The 22,007-nt window shown below is 42.0% G+C and overlaps 1 protein-coding gene across 9 annotated transcripts in view; it reads right to left on the minus strand.

The window, feature by feature from the left end:
• Window positions 1-3,756: 3,756 nt before the first annotated feature.
• adgrl2a (adhesion G protein-coupled receptor L2a) overlaps window positions 3,757-22,007 on the minus strand; it is a 96,957-nt gene continuing 78,706 nt past the window's right edge. For 2 of the 9 annotated variants that reach the window (XM_034673772.1, XM_034673780.1), the window contains 10 exons: window positions 21,731-21,936; window positions 20,901-21,074; window positions 19,912-20,121; window positions 18,986-19,206; window positions 18,295-18,361; window positions 14,381-14,472; window positions 11,803-11,971; window positions 11,475-11,603; window positions 10,684-10,780; window positions 3,757-6,330 (listed from right to left, as the gene is read on the minus strand). In XM_034673772.1, the coding sequence (XP_034529663.1) occupies window positions 5,483-6,330; window positions 10,684-10,780; window positions 11,475-11,603; window positions 11,803-11,971; window positions 14,381-14,472; window positions 18,295-18,361; window positions 18,986-19,206; window positions 19,912-20,121; window positions 20,901-21,074; window positions 21,731-21,936 (2,213 nt within the window). In that variant the 3' untranslated portion in view covers window positions 3,757-5,482. Of the gene's footprint in view, window positions 6,331-6,934; window positions 6,988-8,163; window positions 8,216-8,879; window positions 9,009-10,683; window positions 10,781-11,474; window positions 11,604-11,802; window positions 11,972-14,380; window positions 14,473-18,294; window positions 18,362-18,985; window positions 19,207-19,911; window positions 20,122-20,900; window positions 21,075-21,730; window positions 21,937-22,007 lie in introns of all 9 variants that reach the window. The other 7 variants (XM_034673796.1, XM_034673803.1, XM_034673747.1 and 4 more) reach the window with 7 other exon arrangements.

The raw sequence follows: 22,007 nt of genomic DNA on the forward strand, positions 1-22,007 counted from the left end.
TATTGCTCGAGGCGCCCCTCCAGCAAGTGCCAATGAGTTTATCAGAGGAACATTAGATTTACTGATGAGACAGAGTGTCTCTGCTGCAGAGGACGTAAACCAAAGAACAAAACATGTCCCCTGTTTACTGCAAAACACTGGGATAACTCATACTATTACATAAAAATGTATTATACAATTGTTGAAACTGTTTAGTGGAAAGTGCTGCATGCATTAGCATATTACTAAGAGTTAAGAAACTTTGACATCAGTCACAAAGTGTTTTACTGTCCAATAAAATAAATGTTAAAAAAAATCACAAAAAGAAGTGAATTAAAAGACAACAAAATAAAGAAGGAGAGGAGACAGGACACAAGCTGAAAACCATAAAATGTTAAACGTTCTGAATTCTTATTTGAACAGATGGGTAATTAGCTGCTTTCTAAAGCCTGTTCTCAATGTATTTTGGCAACAGTATATTTGATATATTTCTGAGTCATAACCAGACAGCTTTGATTTGTTTTCTTAAGTTATATTTTGGGGCTTTTACATCTTTACTCAGAGAGGAGAGGACAGTGGGCAGAGCAGGAAATGAGTGGGGAAATGATATATTGGAAAGGGGCCCCAAGCTGGAAGTGAATCTGGGCTGCTCGCTATATGGACACGCAATTTTAACCATTAGGCTAAATCCACCCCGAATTTTGACAAATAACTTAATTCTGTCCTCATATTATTTTAGAAGCTTTCACTAGTATTCCAAATGGACGAATAGAGTCTTTGGTTATCTTTGTTTCATTTTATTTTTGCAACAAACTTACTCATTGCTCATCATTTTTTTTAACCATTTTCTTCTGCCTCTAACTGGTACTTGAGATAGCAGAGAGAAGTTCAAATATTAAGGTGTCTTCTTAAAGTTCCATCTTGACTTGTCTCATTAACAGTTGAAATACTCAGCCCTCTATAGAAAATTGTCTCACCATCAGAGATCCGTAGGCACCCACACTGTACTGTCAATGAGACACTGATGACAAGTCTAGTCTCTGTACCACCACTCAAGGACTGGAAAGATATAATATGCAGGAGTCTTGCCATTAATCACAGTGACTTGTTACAACGGTCCAGCCATGGCTATGTTCTTGCAAATATATTTCTTATTTTGATTACAGGGGCTTTGGCAGGTCTCACCTTCAAACCCAGTAAGAAGAATTACCCGTTCCCCCCTTGAGGTAAATTGGAACTCTGTATACTGGCAGGGAATAGTTTATTTCATCTTTTTTTTTCTAAGCCAGTCACTCTCATCCTTTTTCATTTGAAATCCTGCATCTGGTAATTTCATAATTATGGGAGGGAATTATAACGAAGGCAGCTGGAGCTGCAGGTTAATTGGATTTTTCACCTCGACGGGACCGGATCTAAGTCGCCCATGGGCCGCAAATCTGCGCATTTGAAGTTGGGGACAGGACAAAAGAGGCTGTGGGAAGAAAAGAGTGAGCGGTTAAAGGATCCCCTTTGACTTCAAGAGTTTGAGAAGTTACTTTTGCACCGCCAGTTACTGTTTGTGGCTTGAGAGGTTTTCCTTTTGCATGTACACACAATCGCTTTCATCCACGTAGATGGCATCTATAATTGGCACTGTGTTTTCCGTTCACAGGAGTTACTGAGGCAGTGGCTACTGCAGACACTATTGATAACCTCAGAGAGTTCCCTCTCTAAGGGTTTGAAATAAAGTTCTTAAAGTGAACATACCACGCATGTTAATGACTTTTAATCAACACAGCTCTCTTGATTTTGGAATTGAATCATGATTTTTACGAATGAGGCCCTTGTAAAATGATGTGAACAATCATTTATTGTGATTCAATGGAAAAATATGCAATTTATCATTAATATAATTTATGTTCATTTCATAATCACTTGATTTTCAGTGCATGAAGTTGATCTTATACAGATGATTAATGAAAACTCTGTGAGTAAAATACTGAGTGCTTTCGGGTAAAGTCTCATCGTTTTTAGTCTCCCTGAGAGGACACAGGCACCCTGGAGACTCGGTGCATTCAGGGATTAGAAGCACACACACACTCACACTCACACGTATAGAAAGTCTTTCATCAACAGGAAATTCTCTTTCATGCTATTGCATCACATCCTACAGAAAATCCTTGGATCCTGAAAACGTACCTCTGACTCAACATCCACAAGTACCCATGTTTGGTCGCACATTATTCTCATGCCTGTGTTTAGTCAATAGCACATCCGTCTTTAACAGCTTCAGCCCAATTCTGCTGACAGTATTCTCCACCACGGTTTCTAGGGGACGACTTTACTCGCTCCTTGGTGGGAGCAGACGAGCTCTCAGCCCCTCAGCTCCTGGCCTACTTCTGAATCAATGTTTTACAAAGGGCGAGTCTCTCCCTGAGCAAAAGCCGGGGAATTAGAGAGGTTTTTGCATGGTGAGAAGGCCACACGCAAAACTAGAGGGTGCCCAGTCCACATTCCCTGTCAGACAAATAGCCGATGCAAGATCCTGTTTCACTGACTTTAATAATAAAAATAAACCCACTAAGCAGCCAGGTTTATCCACGGCAAAGGTCACTGTTAGGATAAACAAACTGCTGTTAGAGAGGAGGGTTAGGAGAAGGCTGGGCAATTATCAGTTTGTCTGAATAATAAGAGACAACCTACCACGTTTATTTTAGTGTGGGCTTAATTTTTAACAGATTGGTTATCTTTCTATTTCAGGTTACCCAAAAAAGTGGAAGTGAAAGTAAGAAGTGAAGTGGTTTACACTCCCAAAACAACGAACAAAGAAGAACTCTCTGATGAGAATGGCATTAGAGAAATAGCTTTAAGAGTTCACTGCAGAGACATTCCTGAAGTGGAAAACATTGTTTAGTACAAAAAAGAGAAACTTCTTCCTTTTAAAATGTAGGACGAGTCTTCTCAGGTGATTTCTATTCGTGAATTCTCTGGTTTGTTACCTTTGTTACAATTTACAATTGTTGAATTAGATTTCTTACTGTTTTTAATCAACAAAGAAACCATTCATTTATTAGAAACGTAGTCCTTCTAAAGATTTGGTTTCTTATACATAGTAAAATGCTGCTGCATGAAATCAATGCTATTCATCTTCCCTTCATTATTATGCATGCATTGTTATATCTGCCATTTCAACAGTCAACAATCACCCCAACATTTGATTCCTAACTGACATTCAAGGGGTCTTTGCGAGAGATCACAATAAAAAGAACGTAATACTTCTATGACAATTTGTAGCCTCAGATAATTGCACGAAATGTCACATAATTGTGGAAAAAGTCAAAACAACACACAGCCCACACAGCATTATGTGCACCGACTCTGACAGAAAGTGCCATTTTTGCAAAGTTCTGAGTCATTTCCTTCAATGCCAAATGGTAAACAGTGCAATTTCCAGCCACCCCGCTGAGAGCTGTCACTCCGCCTCAACTGGTGTTATTTTAAAATGCTCCCCAAATTAGCATTACCTGAGGCATAAACCGAACAAGAAGTGACTGTGTGCTTCAGCGGCAGAAGACATTAATTAGAGCAAATATGTGTCATACACGGACATATTATGTGTAATATATTTCTACAACTCCAGCCAAGTGTAACATTGACCTCTTGTTAGGTCCTTGGACATGTTTCTACTCCCACACGGCATTAAATCCAACATTTTACAAGATTCCTGCAGTCCTGGGCTTTTTTAATAGTGCCAGCTCACTCAATAATTTACTAAGTGGACAATGCTGTGAACCAGTGTCATTTTTGAACCTTTATTAGTGTTACAACCACACAGAGGAACATTTACAATGCAATTTTCCTACCTGAGTTTCTCATCTTTGAATCACATGGAAAGATTTGGCTTCTCTAACACACACGGTGAAATGAGCTCTCTCTATTCTGCAGCGATTTGAAGAAGAAGAAATAAAAGATAACACAAAGCAAATAAATCCCGTGGAAAACAATTTCACCAATTTTACCTCTCAAGGTGCTCGGGACTTACTTATAACCTGAGTCAAAAGTATCTTTTGTCCATAGCAAAATAATCCGTAGTACCAAAAACACAAAGCATTGAAAAGCAACTGGCATTTGACAAAAAATCTCACATTTATTTTATTTGTTAAACAAGTGTTGAACTTTACATCAGTCTTAAGTGATGAGCCCCTTGGTAACATGTTTACATAGAAAACATGAGCTACAGTACAGCATGTATACCAGTGCTGGAAAATATTCACACATTTCCCATTTCTTTTTTGGAAAGATTTCAATAAATAAAATGTCCAAACCCAGGCGGAAGAACTACATTTATGATAAAAACTTTATTGTCAAAAGTCGCTGGCCCATCCCTCCACTATATGACTGTTCAAAAGACCTATCTTATTAAGAATTACACAAAAAAACTGTGCAATGCATAAATCACTTTAACTGGGGGTTTGCATTCCCATTCTACTAAAGTAATGATACTTTGGCAAAATCATAGAGACATATTTTAATGGTTGATATCAATGAAACTCAATAAGCAAAAACACTGTTCACAAGTGGAAAAAGTGATAATGCATCTTTGTAATTGGTTGAATCTTCCTTTCTTTTCATAAAATTCAAACATACTACCATGATGAAGTGTTGGAACCATAAACACGCTGTATAACATATGTGCAACTTCTACACAATAGTCTCTCAAACGTTAAATTTTTCAATTAAAAGGTTTCTTCATATTTACGCTTTCCCATGATTTTTTATTTTACACTAGCAATACAACAAAATATATATTTGAGCCATTTTCCTTGACAACAGTTCAATGTACAGTTGAGAAAATATAAGGCCAGGGGCTTGATTGCTAGTGGTTATACAATCCAAACTTCATGGTGATGGAGGGCGAGTCTGGGCCAACAGGACCTTATGTTCCTTTTCTGACAGTCTGATCAGGAACATTTTACAAACAGAGTCCTCATCCTGGCCCAGAGGGGTTGGGTTGTTTACAATTTAAAAAAAGGAAAGAAAAAGAAAACAGGCTTCGACGAAGATGTTGGGGACTGTATGTACAACCTTTCCACCAGGAAAATTGCAGATCAGATGTAGCCAGTAATGTGTTTTTTTTTTTTCTTATTTTTTTTTTTTAATCTTTTTTAAAATTTCCGTACCTTAAATTTTTCTCAATAATTCAACAGCAGCAGCACATTTAATACATAGTTGGCTTGTCTCTTAAAATTGAATTCAACTCTGCATTTTATGTACAGTCTCATTGAATCTATGCACTGCCATCGCCGTGCACCAAGTCTGCAAGGGAGGAGGGCGGGGGGGCATGTTTTGGGAAAAAGGAGATGGCAATGTAGCTGGAGGAAGAGGGTCTGTAAAATGACAAGTGTTTAAGACGGGGCTTCAAGGATCTCTTCAAAATAAAACACATACTTTCCCTCCCTGCACTAGTGTGTCCTCCAAGAGGTCAGGGCTGCAAAAGGGCAGGAAGATGATTATTTAAATACATTTAAAGGCTTGTCACTAGCTGCATCTGTCCTTCCCGTACATCGCCCTCTGGGATGCAGCCTTCTGTAGTGATAGGAATAATGTAACCATCACTGCTCCCTCGGCCTATCTGATAGTAGGCCTGGAGCTGGTGGCCAGATCCCAAGTTAGGCATGCTCTTGTAGTAAACGTCCTCATTCTCACTCCTCTTAGAGGGGGAAAGGTCCTCCACTACGTCAGGGCTGCTCTCGAGGCATGGAGAGTCCCTCAGATTAGGCATACTAGTGTACAAGGAGTCTCTGTTTGGGGACTGCAGACTGTCATCAGGGTTGGTGGGTGTCAGCTGGCTGACAAACGTTTCCACTCCCCCATCCGTCCTCACCTTCTTCTGGGGAGCGTACAGAAGCGAGTGAGTCCGCTGGGGGATGAGCGGCGCCTCCAGCTCCTGCTGATGGTGCAGCTCGAGGCCCACCGCGTCACCCATGTGCACCAAAGACGAAGAGTCGGCAACAATAGCGTCGTCTTCACTGCTGCTGCCTCCCACCACCGTCACCTTGGGCGGAGCCCGCTCCGCATGGTGGTGATGATGGTACTGCGGGTGCTGCTGGTGGTGGGGTGGATGATGTAAACTGGGGTGCTGCTGCTGTTGTTGTTGGAGGCTTTTGTTACAGGCACGCAGGTTGTTGTGTACTAACTCAGAGATGATCATTTTCTCAAAGGCAGCATCGTCCAGACTGAGGCCGCAGTCTACGACCTGCACACTGTCGCCAAAGTCCCCGTTACGGAGCGAGTAGCTATTGTTAAAGTTACCATTTAGCGGTAGAGTATCCATTGCACTTGTATCCCTCACCGCATTGTTCAGTGAGTGCCCTGAAAAGAGAGGAACACGTGAGGTGGGTTTATATTAGTCAACAACAATAACCGTGAAATAAAGAAACAGAACTTTAATGCTGTTTAGGATGCACTTCCACAAAGAAGACTGTCAATTAGGCCATGCCATAGAACTGTTAGTTAGGCACAATCTTCAACATACAGTTTATATGCATGCATCACAACAATGAGAAATCATTTTACTTTCTCACGTATACATTTTGACTTTCCCTTTCTTTAGAATAAGCAGAGCATTGTGCTTTTAGTCTGCCACAAAAGTGACAAAGCAATGAACAAGGATCCCAAACAACATTAAAAAACAAAGTGAAACAGTAAACACCATCACAACACACCAGGCAAGAGTAGATGTCCACAAGTATGAGGCCACGAACGGGCAAGCTACAACACTTACAGGTTTGTCTAGCAACTAACAGGGTTGGATGTGCCAAGGGAAAGAAAAAGGACAGAGATGGGAAAAGATGACATGAACAGAAAGGGAAAGTAGTCATGTATCAACATGGGACAGCCATCTTTGTTCTCACTACAAGGGGAGCCCACAAGCAGCACTCCACCATCACCACACACAGCAGGTGAAAAGACTCACTTTAGACAACTCACATCATGTCTGTCTGCTCAGGCTATCTGGTCTAAGAGCAGCTGATGTACAAAAGAAAGTAAAATGATTTATTTTAACATGAAGAAGAATCACTCAAAAGAACAAAGAACAAAACACAAAGAAAACGTCTGCAACTTAGCAAGAGCAAGGGTTCAGCAAATAAAACAGACAAGCATTAAATAGCTTTTTCTTTTATAAATAAAAGCCAAAGGCTCTTTTTTTGTAGGTTTTTGTTTGTTTGTGTTGGTACACTTTGTGTCCATTAGTGGGCAGCTTGTGTACCCAAAGCTGGCAAAGGTCAGAGCTTGCCTGAAGCCCAGCACTTGGCATCCGTCACAGTGACAGTTCCCAGCGAGACCCCGGTTGCAAGCAGTACGGCTGAAGAATAACACAGCCGCTGCAGAGGTCAGACGCAGTCATGTTAGGAATTTCTCTAAGCATGGAGGTCATGGAAAACAGCAGCAAACAGGGATAAATGTTAGTTATGCCATGATTGAGAGAGCAGATAAAGGAAAAATATGATCTGCTAAACTAACAGGCCTCCTGGTAGAACAACAGATGTAAAAAATGAGGAGAAAGACATATGGGATATTTTAGTAAAACGTTTGTCTTTGTCCAAAAAAAGGGGAGTCATTGTGATGTTTGGAGGCAGGTTACAAGGACTGTTTTTATGAGACTATTAGAGAGAGGGGGGAAATGACAAGAAGTCTGTGGAAGAAAAGAAAATAAGGGAGAATTAAACAGCTGCTGCCATGACATCCATGTGTTTATGCCTGCAAGAGGCAATTTATTGTCCAGAGAGGTGTGAGGGGAATACTGCTGGAAACTGAGTGTGCCGAATGCCACAGTAGGACAGGCATTTTGGGATCAAAAGAAAAGAAAGTAAAAGTAAAGGGAGGAAAAAAAAAAAGAAAAGTCTCTAATAAGTGTTCCTTTCTGCCAGAAAAAAAGCAACACATTTTGGGGGGTTGGATAAAATCACAAATTAAGCCAAAGAGAGAGAAGCAGAGTTACGTGAAAACTGTCAGATCCTGAAGATTACTTCAAATGACTCAGGAAATCTTTTATTCCTCTTCAGATAAAGGGAGAATTTGGGTTGATAATTTTGTGAACCACTTGCTCACTGAGTGTGTGTTAATGGCCTAAAGAAAAACCAGTGATTGTGCCGAGGAGGGGGGGATTGGTTGTTTTTAATAAGCATGCTGAAATAAATTTACATTTGATAGGCAAAGTTAAGTTTTACTCCCATACTTGTCTCTCTGTAGGTCACTAGAGGAAGCACAAGGGAGAAGCACAAAACATCACAAAGATGCCATTTCAGTTTCCAAACAAGAGAACACAACGTATGTTTTAATGTCATGTGCAATAGAGATAGAGACATTTTTGAAATCTGAATCTGCTACTTAAAGAATAATTCTACTAAAGACAAATTAAGCTGCATTTGTCAGATTTAACTTCACTAACATAGGTTTAGGTTTAACACAAAAATCTGCCTCCAACGCTCAGAAAAACAGAAATAAGCTGATCATAAATCTTAATAATCTCTCAGTTTATACTACAGCTTCAGCTCTACACCACTGTTTACATTATCTCAAGGCAGAAGATGTAGTATCTCTTTCCCATCTTAATCATTATGTCCCACTCACGGTTTGGATAAGAGAAACATGAGAGCACTGTGGGTGGATCAGGACCGACCACAAACATCTCTGTCCTCCATGAAACACGCAGACACATACACAAATAATGTATACTGCCTATGTGTGGAACACGCACACATGCACGGTATGCACTGTATCAAGTATATTGGGGACGATGATTCAGAGGGAAAGGCGATACTGCAGAGCATCCTGCTTTCCTTTTGGTCTGCTTTCTACTCAACAGATACGGAGAGGAAGAAAAGAGGAATGCAGGCAAAATAATTAAGTAAGCACACCTGGCGAGTTAAACACTGGAGCCGTGGGGGTGTTACATACAACTGTCTCGGCCAGTAAGGTGTTATAAGGGTTGTTAGTGCCTTGTGGTCGGAGGAGTGGATTTGTTAGTAGATAGTTTCCGGTCATTCCTGGATAGGCAAGACAAGAAGAAGAGGAGCAGATAAGATTGGCGACAGTGAATGAAAGTTTCATGTGGAAGAAATACAGGACATTTTCAGCAAGTTTGCTTGTGTTTTTGCAGCGTCTTGTGACTTCTAGGGTGCCAGCCAAAAATCTTGATCAAGGGTATTTATTTTGTAGCTGAAATGAAGAACAAACTCTGAAAGGCAACCAGGGTGAGGTAGAAAAAGAAGCTACGACTGATGTGCTAAAAATGTTCTTCTTCGACTTCTCCCGGCCCCCCACAAGTTACAAGCCTAAGGTCGCGCTTTTTAAGCCTTCACATTTATTTATGTGTGGGTTGCAGATCATTCAAAAGTGATTTATTTTTAAACAACTTCTCAACCATCTGAGCTCATTACTGCATCCTGTCCTCAGTGAATTTCTTTTTCATTTCAGGCAAATAATTGTCAATAATAGCACTGGGCCTGCATCCCTTTGAATGGGGAAAAGGTTTTAGTATTATAGAACCAGCACCAAATATAAATCCTCCCCTAATACAAAGAGCAGATCCTTCCAAGTTTTGGAATCAAATTCTTTATTTAGACTCAAATTTGTCCGTTTCCCTCCAAACCTCATCTTCCTTTCAGTTTCCCCCCAAGCTTGCGGTGTGTTTTAAGGATCTGAGGCATTTCCACTGCCATTTATCACCTGTGTTAAATGCCATCTGTCATGTTGGGAGGTCTCCAGGGATGTTTTTAATGACAGGGAAGTGCTTCCAGGAGATAGAGCCCTCCTTTAGTGCACCGACTCCACGGGGTAACTAGGCTGCTACACCCTGGAGTGATCAATATCCAACCTCCACTTTAACATCTTCGGGAAACAGTTAAAAAAAACCCTACTTCTCTATTGTTGCAGATGCATCAGTGAGTCAAAATGTGCTCTAAAGCCTGAGGTGTAATGTTTTATTTTGTGGGAAGTGACAGCAGAAAAAGAGAGAGAGTAGGCAAAGAGCGGCAGGGACAAGAGTCAGTGAAGTTAAACTACCTCGTTTTAAACCCTCTTTCCCTTGCATGCTTGGAAAGCCATTTCAGCTGCGGCAGAAAGCCTAACAACGCACTAAGCACTCTGGGTCAGCTAGAGTTGAACATCATCTTCTCATCATCATATTTGTGCTCAAGCTAAATAATAAATGACAGTTTTTTTTCTGCTCCCTCCCTCACAAATCCTCCCGTAAAGTAACAAAGGTCACCTTATGTGCCAGGCAACAAATGGCCTCTCTGCGTGTTAAGATTTTCCGAAAATAAACTTTATATTTCTGCTGTTTTTAGTTTTGTCTATGTTTCCCCTGAGCCTGGGTGTGAACTTTGGACAGCCAGCACTTAAAGAAAAAAACGTTCTTCTAGCCTTGCCCCAATTTGAGAGTGACGTTACCGGCCAGGATGACAGCGCATGGTATTTGAGGACGGATTTTTGTAATCCTCTGCTGGCAGAACAGAGAGACTAGACCAAAGGCCTAAATCTTTTTTCTCCTTCTCCTTTTCGCCGTCCTGCTCTGTCTTTTCAAGCTGAAGGCATTTATTCTGATTACCAGAGTGAGATCCTCAATGGCCGTGCGAGATCATAAGAACTTGAAGGAGGTATATTTTTAGCTGGATGATGAAATGTGTGCATAGGTGTGAGAGAAACGAGGTGTGAACTGACCTTGGTTAAGGGTGGAGGTGCTGTTGATGTCACCTGAGATAAAGGAGGACTCAGATTGCTTTCTTACGGTGTCATTCCACATTCTCCTGATACGACTCTGTCAGGTCAACAAGGGACAGTCATTAGGACTTCAAACAAGCCCGCTCACCTTTCAGATCAACTTCCATTTATTCTCTATGTGCATACTGCTGGATTTATCACTCCTCACGTGCCTAGTCGTACGCAGTGAGGCAGGGACAGGACTAATGCTCCCTTTTCTCTTTGTGTCTTTCAAAGGCAACTTTGAAAGACTTCAACTCCAGTCACAAGTGCCTCTAATACGGATGAAGGTTAAAGTGTGATAGAGACAGGGATGTTTCTTTAAAAACACATCTGGAGGTGATGTCTCAGAAGGTCTATTAGGCTTTAATAATAAAAAAGGGATCAAGAAAATGTGTTTTCTTTCAATTTCAGCTTTCCCCCATAGACAAATGTGCTTGCAATGCTCTTTAAACAGCGCAGTACTATTTCCCATGCACATGACGTTAGTGAGAAAAAAGATAAAAGCGAGTGCTAAAGGGGGCAGAACAGCAGAAAGGTACTCATGCAGTACAGCAGATGCTGCTTGTAAAATGTGGCATGATGTTTGTGTCTCTTGATCTACCTCTGAAGCTAAAGTACACAATGTGCATGTTTTCAAGCCTTTTTTTGAAACTCTAGGGTCTATAACAGTATGAATGAACTGCTTTATGTGTTTGTGTGTGTGTGTTGAAACTCTGCAGGTCTTTGTCTATATGAGACTGCTGGTCTACCTGTGTACCCGAAGAATAGCGTGCGCTGGTCCTTGTGGTTGAAGTCTTTGCAGAACCATGCGAGCTCTCCGTCGGCAGCCCTCCGCAGCAGTACGTGTGGCGGAAGCATTTGCTGTACTCTTTGCGGACCTGCCAGAGCAAACAGCCAGGTGTTTACATACATTGTTGACTTTACAGTACATAAGAGTTAGCGAAAAACCCTGAAGCAAGCTGTGTTTGTTCTGTAAATCAGCGTGTACTCTTTGCATTCCTCACACTCCTACAAATCTACTACCGTTCAGGTGAGTTTCACTTAGAGAAAGAAAAAAAAAAGTCACGAGAAACGTACTTTTTTCTGAAGAAGGCAGTGGAAGATGAAGATAAACATTCCTTGGAAGGTGTTGAATATGGTGAAGAGGTACGCCATGACGATCGAAGCCTCATTGATAAAGAAGAGGCCGAAGGACCACGTGAGACCCAGCAGACAAAGCAGAGCGAAGGCACCCATGACCCATGACCTAAAGGATGGAGAGAGAGAACACAGAGGAGAAAGAAAATCAAAAATGAGAGGCGTTCAGTAATCTATCAGGAGAATGAGTGGGATTTGGAATCACCATCACTATGGAAAAAGTAGGAAAAGCGCTGGAAAAAAAACAACAGCAATCCTTACAACCCATTCCTCCACTTTCCCTCTATCCGCACACTCTCAACCCAAACTCAAATGAAGCCCCTGTCTTCAGAAAGGCAAGACTGAAGCAAAACCATGATCTGTTTTTCTGCTAATAGTGTTTTATTTCTGAAAACATACAAACCAGCGTTATCAGATAGAAAAGCATATTTAAAAATAAGCTAAAAGGCTGTATCATAGTCTAAATATTTATCCAGCGAGTGTGCTAGCAAAGCTGGAGAACTTCAACAGATGTGGAAAGAGTTCAAGGAAACAAAACAAGGTTGGCCGCCTCATGTGTGAAGGTCCTGTGGAGCCTTCAGACACCAGCAGCAGTCACAGATCAGCACTCCAAACACTCCACAGTGATGACAAAAACAACACAGACACTGGATTTAAAGATGATGGACTCGGTGAAAGTGAACAGTCACAAGGACAGTGGATGAGTAGCTCTGACGCTGTAGTTTTGGGAGAAGATGGAGGCAGAAAATGGGAAAAGAAAGAAAGAGTAATAGAAGAGAGAGAGAGAGCTGAAGAGGGGACTTCTGGGGCAACATGTCCTTACTTGATAAATGGTTTATTATCTTCATAGCTAGAGAGCATGATAAGCAGGAAAAGAGAGACACAATTAGATCAGAGCGCATCACAGCGTTGGTTAGAGTGAGATATCTTCAACTTTGATCCAAGGGGGGAATCATGAGAGGCAATAATATTAATGCTCCAACAAGGAGTGAGAATTGTGTGTTTTTTCTGCTGTTGCTGATTCAATTACACAATTCTGTGAAACGCATTTGGTGGGAACACATTTGCTGTTGTTGAATTTGCATTTATGCTACTGTATGCGTGGGGGGGTGTTGTGTGTGTGGGTAAAGGAGTCTGAGTCATACGTTAAAAAGCTTACCCCGGCAAATCTGTATTATAGTAGCCGTCGCACACGCGGTAATTACTGGTGTGGATCGCAGAAGAGAGAGAGAGGGAAGGAAGGATAGCAGAGGACAGAGGAGAGGAGAGGTTGTGCGTTAACTTTGCTTTCACATGCAACATGCAATGACACTGAAATTCAGACCGAACTTTGCCACATAGAAGAAACACCACAAGGACACGGCTATTAATACACAATGTGTTTCTGCAGTTAAAAAACATCTCAGTACAAATACACACAAATCTCAGCGCCACCATGGTGGGTCTGTGTTCTGTTGTGGTTTCCTTGATAAGGTAGTAGTTGATCTCAAATAAACCCAGTGGTCTAAAAAAAAGCCCTTTTCTGGCTGTTCCTCCTGATTGCAGTTTTACCACACGGCCCTAATGTTCCACACATTCATTAAAGAAAAATGAAACATAACAAACACAGGATGGAAATAGCCACACCACTGTGTCTTTAACGAGTGGTGAGGGTAGAAGTACGTCACATATGGTGCAAACTGACAACGGGCTGTAAGCTACAAAACCAAATAACCCCAAATGGAAGAGGGCCTTGAAATCCAGCCTGCAGAAAACAGCAATAAATATTGCTTTCACAGGAGTACAAGAAAACAAAACAATTAGTGCAACAGCAAACATTGCTTCGTTTCCCAAAGCAAAACACGTCATAAATGTTGAGGTGACACAGAAAGCCTCAACCAGAAGGGGTGGTGGTGGTGGTGGTGGTGATGGGGTGGTCAGGGGAGGATTTTTTTTTTTTCTTTTCTGGGATTTGATGCTGGGATTGTTTAAAAAAAAAAGAAAAAAAGCTTGACATGTTCCAGCGGCAAACACACATGGTAGCTGTTACGCTGGTACCCCACCCTCGCAGAGCGAACAGCGCATAGTTAGGTCGCAGCCTGAGAGTGATGTGTGTCATGCCAGAGCAATTCTGCGGCTGGTGGCTGGGAGCGAAACAACAAAGGACGCACAAGACGACTCATAAAGTCTGCAAAGTCATTGTGACGGCAAAGTCGTGCCAAAAGTATGTCGGAAAACTGTGCCACATTTGAAACCTCTGGAGCCAAAATGATTCAATGCTCCATATGACCAGAATAATTTCCAAAACGGACAGGAAAAAAAAAGTCATATTTTTTATGTCTCTGTACTGGAGTTTGGTTTGGAGGTGGGAAGGTAATGCATTTTACCATGAAACATAATTAAGTAAAGTAAAATAAACAACATCACCTCAAGAGTAAAAGAGGCTTAGTTTTCCTGGGGGTAGTTGGAGAACAGCACCAGTGTTACAATACTGATAATCAGCCGAATGTGGGGGTTCAGCATACAGCCCCTTACTTACTTTATATTCTCCAGGCGGCTGGAGTCTGGTTTCAGGGTGGTGGAGTGCTTCACCATCTTGTACATTGTGATGACCAGGAAGATGAGATTGAGCTGTCAAAACAGAGTAATGACAGTGTTAATACATGGAGATGTAAGACTCAAGATATAGCAGACAAAGAGAAGGAAAAAAACCACCCTGATAATTTGCCTATGAGTATTAAAAGAGGAGAGCCTTCAAATCTCTGCATGTCCATAGACTAATCCAATAAACATCTATCATTCCAGCCCGGCTCAGACCGTCCGACTGGCGCCAAATTTAGTGTCATTGATATCAATAAGAGCATGGAAATGCATTAAAATCCATCACAGTGATGGAAAAAAGGGAAAGGTAGAAACAGCCTCACAGCAGCAGTCTGAAGGAGAAAATAAGAGAAATAAAAGACTTTCTTGTTGTAGGAAACAACTGCATATCATTTTGTGCACATAGTGACATATTATAGGGTAACAGCAGCTACAAAAGGCTTCAGGGAACAAGGTATAGTTTGTTCGATTCTACTGTGTGGACAGATATAAAGAAAAGGAAAGAAGGACAGAGGGAGATGGGGTTTGCTAGCATGTTCTAATGTATTAAATCTTAAGGGAGCCAGTGGCACATATGAGGTTGACACAAAGATACCAAGTGCTGTGTTTCTCACCCGTTTATTCGCTACCTTAAAAATCAATAGCGTGATTTAGAGACACAAAAGCTGGATGGGCAAGCAGGGAGCCCGCTTCAAATAATTTACTTCAAAAAACATTTATTCTGGGGCAAACTAGTCCCTGACACAGCATGTACATGCACTCACAGCAGAGGTAGCAGACTGTGAGCCAGGCATGTATGAATAATGTCAAGCAATATCTAAGAACGAAACATTTAAATGTGCACCTCCAATAGTGCAAGTCAAAGGATCAGAGGAATAAAAACACAGCAGACAAATATACTTGAGATGCTGAATCTGTGGCATGTGAGTAAGAAAACCCACATACAAATAAGTGCTTTGCAATAACTAAAGCTTTTTCCAGGTGAGTGTTTCAGTGTGTTTGAGCGTTGTCTTTATAGCGACAGGGCATTGTTGAGCAGAAAAGAGACATGCGGCCAGCATGAGGGCATGAAATAAATGAATGACCTTTGAGAGCCGGACGCAAACCTCGGACATTCACTCCTGAACAGAAATTCTCGGTGTTCTGCTGCACGCTTCTATCAAAAGGCTGCCTGTGATCAATACATCACCCCTCCACATGCAATCAACTCATGGAGCCCTGCACAATAACACGGGCAGTAAAAGAGGGCGGGAAAAAAAAAGAGTGAAAAAAATTCTTCTTTTATATCACAGGCGGCACTGAAACTATGTTTTGTTTCGCAGCTATCAGCCATTATTTCTATCAGTCGCCTGCATGAGTCAGACAGTGGGGGGAGGGGGGCGGGACGGGGAAGGCGAGGACTTTTCAAAAAGCCTTTCACACAGCCTGGAGTGGTGACATGGATCCAATGAGACAGAGGAGAGGGACACAGTACTTTAAAGCAACCTAGCAGCACGGCACATGTTCCCACCCCCACCTACATGCTTTCGCAGCCCTTCCTAGGGGGATCCCTCCTTTGCCGGAGCAGAGCTGTCTTGCCTCTATCCTTCACTCTGTCTCTGAATCATCGGTGCAAGCCATGCAGAAGCACCTCGGCACGCTGGGACTAAGGAGAAAGCTTTTTCTGGAGTGGACTGTGTGTGTACACACTGAACTCCAAATGAACTGCGGGGGATAAAATATTAAAGGTGCAGATGGAGCTGTCCAGATGATAAGAACTGCTTGCGACGTGTCATGATCCAAGAGGCCTTGTGTTGAAGCTATCTCAAGCATACTAATGGCTCCCCCCACCAGTCATTACTTCCATGTTCCCCTTTCATGGAGCTAATACCCCCTGTGCCCAGAGACAGGGCAACCTCAGCCTGAGAACATGGATCTAAATGCTTCCACCAGCTTTTGTTTTTGTCTGCGTTAGGGCCTGATTCAGCCAGGAAAAAAAACAGGAAGACCAAAGAAAAAGAAGAAACAAAAGGATAAGAAAAAAGCATGACCACCCTCGGTTAAAACCAATGTTAGTTGGCACAAACAGAGTTTGGGTGGCGGGTGGGGATCCAGACATGAGCCAAGGCAGCAATCTTTTCTCTCCTTTTCTCTTGCTCATGTGCCTCTTCTCCCCCTCTCTCCCTCATTGACAAGGACACAGCCAATTTGTAGAGAAACCAGGGTCACGGATGGTGTAGACAAACCTTGCTCCTGCACACTCCCCGGAGATGCCCCTTTCCACAGTACTTTGTCTTTTTGAGTCAATTGTTGCACAGAATCAGAGGAGCGGTGCATGCTGCCTGAACCAGTGCTGCAAAACCTCATTCCTGTCACACATTAGCTCTGCTACAATACATTAGTTCCTCACGGGGTCATGATTCTATCTCTGCGGTCATCACCGCCGGGATCCTGATCATCATTTCCACTGCGGACACATTTTTCATGCAAATCATCAGAGAAGCAACGCCGCGATCGGAAAACAATGAGGGCCCAATTTAGGGAGAGGAAACATATTCCTGTGTGGCTGACAGAGCATTTGCTGAGACAGGGAGAAATGTGTGTTTGTTTTAATACAATGTTAGCTTTTCCCTCAATTATAAGCTCACATGTTCAAGGCGGGTGTGGAGCCAGAAAAGGAGTGAAAACAAAAAAGAAACAGGCGCTGCAACATTTACTCAAAGGCATTTCAATCCGACACAGGTTTTCTGTGTGCTCTCTCCATTTTTTTTAAATGCGACATCGAGTGACTATGTCTCTCTTTGTAAAAACTGTGAAATGCAGTCCGGCAAGTGGATTCGTCTTTTATTTATTCTGTTGGCACACAGACAAAGAGCCCAGCTATATCTTTACTTTGAAAGCTCCTAGCGCTCTGCAAATGGCTCACTGGAATTTGACATGGGTGCCCCCTCTCTCCCTTATATTTTCAGTGTCAGTTTATGTTCAACAGAGGTCACTCCATCTGTAGATACTGTACCAACCATTATGCCTGATAATGAACACAGGGCTGAACAAACACCACCCGTCCTCCCTTGCACAGCAGCAAGACAAGTTTGCAGAGCTCCCTCATCCCTTGGCGTGCACGAGGGCAAAGCAATACATGGTGTGTTGGGCTGAGAGGATACATCTAAGGACTACCACCTGCTATTTCCTCTTTTTTTTGCACAGAGAGGCAAGACTCCCTAAGGTCTCATTCTTCTGAGCCTCTCTGATGGGGCAGGAGATAATAATGTCATGACCAGTAAATAATTGCATGCCTCAGTAGGACATATGTCATTATGATATCCTATATGTCCTTCACCCTGACAGTCTTTGACCAAACAGAGAGGTGCCTTTGCTTTTCTTCTGCTCCCCACTAGTGTCATCTGCTATTTACTGAAGGCAGACAAACACACAAGGAAGCAGATGCAGAGGTGGGAAGAGGGATTTGCGAAATGTTACAGTGCCATCTCGCTGTGTTTCGTAAGCAATCCTTAAAGCTGTGTGTTTTTGTGTTTTTTCAAGGTCTTTTATCACAAAAACTTGAAGGGCATTCAGTGTTGTCCGCAAAGTGAGACTTTACTGGAGTCGTGTGAACGCGAGGTTAAAGTACACTATCACATCCTGATCCTTGTCAGTAGGTGAGTGGCAACGAGAGTGTTGAATTCTTCAAAATCTGTCTTCGGTGCAAAATTAACCTGTCATCACTGAGGAGCAAAAAAATCCGTCAGACTCTTCCTTCAGTTCAACCATCACGCTTCTTTTATCTCCCTCCTTCATCTCTTTCATCTCTGCCTCTCAGTCCCTGCCTCACTCTGTCGCACTCAGTATTCAAAGAAAAATAAAACGGCTTACCATGATGATAAAGGTGACAGGTCCTATAAAACTCCATATGAAGTGATTGTCCACGTTTAACCAGCACCTGTGACAAAGACACACACGTCAGCTTAAGAAAGCAGCGTTATTAAAACAATATCAGAGGTATCTTGATGCTAAAGGAAATAAATAATATTTGTGCATATTTAAGTGTGATTTCTCCTTAATATTTCACTCTGAGTGGTTCAAATGTCCCTCTTACAGGTTGAACATTAACACAAGTGTACCACACAGAGGGCAGACCCCATGAAGCCCCTCTTGAAAGCCTGTTCTTAGCTATGATCTGCCCATTAATCTATGTAAAAGGCTTTTTCTGCACAGTACTCTCCTCTTTAAGAGCGCATTTACAAACAAGAGGTCACAGGAGGGTCTTTAAGCAGAAAGGCATTAATGTAGCCGCGGCCCCCCTGAAACCACAGTGTCGAGTTCGTCAGCCACTTTCAAATGACATAAAAAATTGAGCAGCTGTCCAACCCTGGCGAAAGGAGCTCAAATGTTTTGGTGGTACTCTCTGGAGAGGCACAAAAGGCGCTGGCAGAAATGATAAGTAGATTTCTTTTCAAAAGCTGCTGCACACAGACACAGCAGGTAAACCCACACAGTGCAGCATCCAGCGTGTGTTTTTTTCTCTCTGCATTTCCAGGGATTTGTGCAGGGAAGGAGCACTTACGCTTTCTCCGTCCCATAGCTGCTGTAGTCAATGGCTGCGGAGACGCCGACCACGATGGCAGGGAAGAGGTAACCCGACACATAGTAGTACTTTTTCCGAGAGTATTCGCTCTCAAAAACTTCCACGAGCATGAGGTACAGCTGGACCCCCTCGAGACACATCCAGGAGAAGGAGGCCAGGAAGAAGAAGTGGAGGATCCCTGCGATGATGGCACAACCAATCTAAAACAGAAAATCACTTGTTTAGGAAGAAGTAAAAAACACATTTTCTTTGAAATGAGATTTCACTGGAACACGACAAGAGGTGTTTCCACTGTTCTCTTAATTTAAAATTATATATCACAAGTCCTGTCTTTGATTAGTAGGCAGTAAAAAGACGAATTGCAGTTCTGGTTCAGCCATTCAGGTGATCACACTTTGGTGAAACTGCTGAAAAAGGTAATGAATATTCATTCACCACACGGGCTCTGACTGTGCACAGGTTTAAGTTTCCATCAGCACAGTAGAAATTCAAATGGCATTCATATTATAAGGTTAGAGCAGATTTAATCATACAGCTCAGCTTTGATTCCCAGCTGTATGCAGAAAATTGTTTTGTGCTTCAGGAGATTGGAGGGAAAATGTAGGTGAAAAAATTGAAAAAAAAAGGGTACAGATGCTGACTTCACCATGGCAACAGCAGCTTTAAGTGAAAGAGGAAAAAAGAGCTGTCAAGTGGAAGACACAGCCCCTTAGTAATCTATATTAATGGTGCTGTTCCACTCATGTCATGTCAGGGACAAGCAGGGTAGGTTAGAAACAAACAATACTTAAAGTCTCATCAATTTTACTCTGAAAGGGTCTTTCGTTTTGTTCCAGAGGTGAGTGGAGATAAAGAGAGGGAATAAATCAAAACTTAATCAATGAGGTGAAATTGTTCTGGCTTACCCATGGTTTCGTCATATCGATACCGATTAGGAATATTAACTCTGCGATGAAGAGATTGATGCACAAGTTTTTGTGGATGGTGTTTCGGTCGCTCTGTAAGCCCCGGAAGAAGCAGAAGGTGAAGATGCTGATGGTGAGGCAGACGAGGGATACCACGATCCCCACTCGAGTGATGACGGTCAGAAGAAGAACGTGCACTCTGTCCTTAACCTGGAAGACATAAAGGATGAACAACAATTTACAAAATATGTCTGTGGAAAGAAAGAAATGAATGTGCTTTTCAGTTCAGCTCTTTTAAACATTTGTCCTGATTTAAGTGACCTAGTTTTAAACACTTCCTCCTCTTGACTCTCTTTACTCTTTATGATTACTGCTTGAAAGTTGTATCTTTCTGAAATACAAGATAATCATAGGGGAACAAACATATTTCTAATGCTCATGTTGTTTGTATTACTCTAACATGACTCCCTGTAGAAGCAGGGCATATGCTATCACTTCTAGCTTCTTAAAATCCATCAAAGATGTCACAATTTATGTTATGTTGGAGCCATTACCTGGAATTGAGGCTCTTGAGTACCCCTTGCCTAAGTTTTGGAAAGCAGAGGCCAAAAATACAGTATAAAAGCAAACGAGCTGAGGAAAATTACTGAAAATATTTAGATTTGAAAATGTACAAATGTTATATTGGCTTCCTTTGGGGATTATTTGAAGGAAGGGTTTTGCATATTTTAGAAACTGTCTCTAGTTATTTGAGAATATGACGTGTGTCAAACAGAGTTCAGCTGCATTTAACAGCTAATGAAGAAAGCAGTGGATTGACTTCAACAGTTTTCACTCTGACATGGTGAATACTGTATCTGCTCCCTCAAAAACAACAGAGTTATCAGTATGCTCATGAAAGAGAACAAAAGTTTTGAATACTACAGATGAGGTTAGAGGTAGGGGCCAGTTTGAGGTAGAAAGAAAAAAAGAAAAAGGAAGTGACATACTGAGATTTCTCTGTGCGCCATCAGGATGGCAAAGTTGGTGAGATGGCTGCAGGAGCAGGTGGTGTGTGTTTTGTTGGAGTCCAGAAGCTTGCAGCCTTGGGTGGACCAGTAGCCCATCATACTCCTCTCTGAGTAATTCCAGAAGGAGCAATTGGGGTTGAAGTAGCGCTCCATCTGCAGATAACAAGAGATATGGTTAAGTGTCCAAATAATTGACTGCCTGAAATTGAAGTACATGTAGAACACAGAGGCCATTTACCCCCTACTCATACAAAGTATTTCTCCGCACTGATATGGATGAGGATTTTTCACTTCACAGCTCTTATGAAGCAATTCACATGTTGTATCTCATTTGGCACATGCTTGCCAAATCAACCGAAGCATAGTCTTGGTGTACGAGGCCTTAATAACATAGAGAGGCATAATTGTTTGACGGCATGTCTTTGGAATTGCACAATTTCTCTGATAAAGAATGGAGTCACGCACGGCCCTCTGGGAACTCTAGTGACAACTTTAAAAGACGGAAGATAATTGGCGCTCCAGTAATTTCATCCTAGATTGTACGGCTAATCTAGGAGTTAATTTCCCCCACTATAAAAGAAAATGGGTATCATTTATATCCCAATGTTGATTAAAGAATTAGTTTTCATTAAGAATTCACTTAGGTTCTAAAGACTCCTTTAATTTGATGTTCAATGACTTAAATAAACTGCCGACTGACCTAGCCAGACATTTACAATTCAAAATAGCAGATCTGTGTCTACTCCTGATGTTCCCCCCTGGTGTTTTTTAATATGACCTCTCTATTTGCTCCAGCAGGGGACACTTACATCAATGTGCTTCAGGGTGAAAATCACCGGGTCGTTAATGAATACACGGCTGGACTCTTTGTTGATTGAGGCGGCGATGATGTCAGAATTGACAGCCACAGACAGGTTGCGGCCGTAAGCGTCATTGGCCATCTTGATGGTGGCGTTTTCCGTGCCAAGGAACTGGCCCAGATTTTTGTAGAGCACGAAAACCAGCTTTGCAACCCCTGGAGGTGAGGACGGACATTAGAGCATTAGAAAAATAAAGCCTGCAGAAGATTTTACACAACATAAAAAA

The sequence above is a fragment of the Notolabrus celidotus genome, chromosome 2 (assembly GCF_009762535.1).
Source record: "Notolabrus celidotus isolate fNotCel1 chromosome 2, fNotCel1.pri, whole genome shotgun sequence".
In the NCBI taxonomy this organism is placed as follows: domain Eukaryota; kingdom Metazoa; phylum Chordata; class Actinopteri; order Labriformes; family Labridae; genus Notolabrus; species Notolabrus celidotus.